Below are 2,691 nucleotides of genomic sequence, written 5' to 3' on the forward strand. Positions count from 1 at the left end.
GCGCACTAACACATATAAGAGTTGAAAATAACACAGTATCTACTACTAATGAACTCAGACATTTCTTCAATAATAATTTACCAGCACAGCGAACGCTACAAAGATGGTTACGATGCATCGATGGATCCCCTGGTATTACTCAAATGGCACTGGATGCAATAAAGCTTAAAGTACAAGAATGTGGAGATCAAAACAAAAAGCTACACTTATGCATGATTCATGATGAAATTTCAATTAAGCAGCATATATCCTGGAGTGAGAATGAAAATAAGTTTAAGGGATTCTGCACAATAGCAAATGCAAGTGATGAAGGAAAAAGACTTTCAGTAGCTAAAGATGCTTTGGTGTATATGGCCGTAGGGCCTGATTTTCGAATAGCGGTTGCTTATTTCCTGCTAAATGGTCTTCAAGGTGTTGACAGAGCTGCTTTGAGTGAAGAAGTGATAAGAGCAGTTGAAAATACTGGAGCTATTGTCCCTTCATTGACTGGAGATGGTTTGCCGGCAAACATCACATCTTATGAATTGCTTGGTGCGGACTTTAAGTCCGATAAACCATATTTCCCCAGCCCAAATGATTCAGACAGGAAAATCTACATAATCCACGATCCACCTCATATGCTAAAGATTATTCGCAAAGATTTTTCAACCCGCAAACTGTATCACAAAGATGAACTGTTGAATTGGAATCTATTGGCAGCGAAACAAGATGCTGACAATTTTGGTTTGGGGAATAAGCTGACACAACGTCGGCATATTAACTGGAAAATATCACCAATGACTGTTCGATATGCGGCTGAAACTATGAGCAATGGTGTTGCTGATGTATTGGAACAGCTATGTGAAGATAAATATGCAGGTTTTGAAAAGTGTGAATCTACCGTTAAATTAATTCGACTGAGTAATAATATATTTGATGTATTAAACTATGGCGAAGGGAAAAGAACGAACAATCAATTCAAACAACCCATCTGTCAATCAACTTTGCCCGCTATTCTCGAATTATTCGAAGAGTTCAGAAAATTTGTGGATGAATTATCAGTCGAAATAGTGAAAAAAAATGGAACATCGATGAAAAGAAGCATAAAAAGCAAGTTTGTAGGCTTCTTTGGCTTCTTGCAGAATATGATTAGTCTCATTGGTATTTACAGTGATTACATGACGACGCCTGACTCACCTGATAAATTCTTCACGTTCCAATTTAGTCAGGACAATTTAGAGACATATTTTTCATTGATAAGAAGTAGCCTTGGAGCCAATTCGAACCCAAATGCGCAGCAATTCATGGCCGCGTATCGGAAATTATTGATTTGTATGCCCCACATGTCTTCGAAACACACCAACTGTAATTACTTCGAAGTTTCGGAGATACTAACGGTTCCTTCCACTCAAACGCCGAACATGCCATCACACATTGAAATCATCAGCGTAAAAGAAATTGAGATAGACACAGATTATCAAACGATGATAACAGCAGAAATGGATCCATATGAGGAACACATGTGCGCGTATGTGTCATCATTAGTTGAAGCAAATGTATTACGAAAAATTAAAGCGCAATCGGTGTCCGCTTGCCAGGATTGTGTGTCGATATTTGTTGAAAATGACAAAATTTTTGATAACTTTATATCAAAAAAAAAACCAATCGGGTAGACACGGAATCTTATTTTTGGAAATATATCCCTAGTTTCATTAATATCCAAGAAAAGTGCTATTTTTTGCACAGGATAAATTTTTGAAAGTACAGATAAATCCCGTGTATCATCTCCACTTGTATTGTTTTTTACATTGAAGGGCGTTGCACGCACCTTAACATCCACAATACAAACTCAATGCGAGTGGAGACGCCTTATGAAAAATGACACAGATTGCTAGTGCTTAGGTTTATCTGTACTTTCCCAAACTGGGCCGAAAGGATTTTTGGTCGTTATGATTGACAGATGAGCAAAAAACAGCACTCTTCTTGGATATAAAAGTCATCAAACATTTTAGTTTCTAATATTTTCTAATATTGTCTAATTTACTAATCGTGTCTACCCCCTACAGGTGAGCTGTTGGCACAGCCTTGTTGCAGCACACGCAATATAATTGTGATTTGTGAAGCTGTTTTCAAAATTCTTCAAGACAAAGAACACATTGACTACAAGGTTATCAGTAAAACCATCTGGAATTGTTTGGACGTCGAAAGACTATATGAATCAACCTTATTCGATGTTCATACTGGCAGTAAAATAAGCAGTATCTTAACACATAAGGAAGAATTTCTATTCCAAATCGTGCTAGAATACATGCGCATGAAGTCAATCAATATTGGCCGACGCATTACCGACGAAGAATGGGCAGATAGCATGAAAAGAAGAAAAGCGAGACGAACAAAAATTGTCACCGGAAGATAAATAGACCGTTAGACAATTGAATGTCCGAGAATGAAAACGCAACTTCTATTCACAACACATATAAGTGAAACAAAAATAAAAAATTTATTGAAATGAAACAACACAATCGAATTTTTTCTAATTGTAACAACAAAAAAGATTTTTTTAAAGTGTAACATCGGTATGTTGTTACACTTACTACTACCGATGTTACAGTTTAAAAAATTCTTTTTTGTTGTTACACTTTGAAAAAATTCGATTGTGTCGTTTCCAGAGTTTGACTCATGCGCCAGATATATGCTATGGCATGAAAAAAA

General features: G+C 36.5%; 1 protein-coding gene across 1 annotated transcript; it reads left to right on the forward strand.

Annotated features, from left to right (window-relative positions):
• Positions 1–143: 143 nt before the first annotated feature.
• LOC129570898 (uncharacterized) lies at positions 144–2,153 on the forward strand (the record flags this gene model as incomplete). The annotated part of the gene is made up of 2 exons (XM_055450620.1): positions 144–1,581; positions 2,046–2,153. Coding segments are annotated over exons 1-2 (1,546 nt in total), but the record flags the coding sequence as incomplete, so codon positions are not given.
• Between the last annotated feature and the right edge of the window lie 538 nt (positions 2,154–2,691).

The sequence above is a fragment of the Sitodiplosis mosellana genome, unplaced genomic scaffold (genome assembly GCF_009176505.1).
Source record: "Sitodiplosis mosellana isolate CC-2019 unplaced genomic scaffold, AAFC_SMos_1.0 Smas_scaffold_585, whole genome shotgun sequence".
Classification (NCBI taxonomy): domain Eukaryota; kingdom Metazoa; phylum Arthropoda; class Insecta; order Diptera; family Cecidomyiidae; genus Sitodiplosis; species Sitodiplosis mosellana.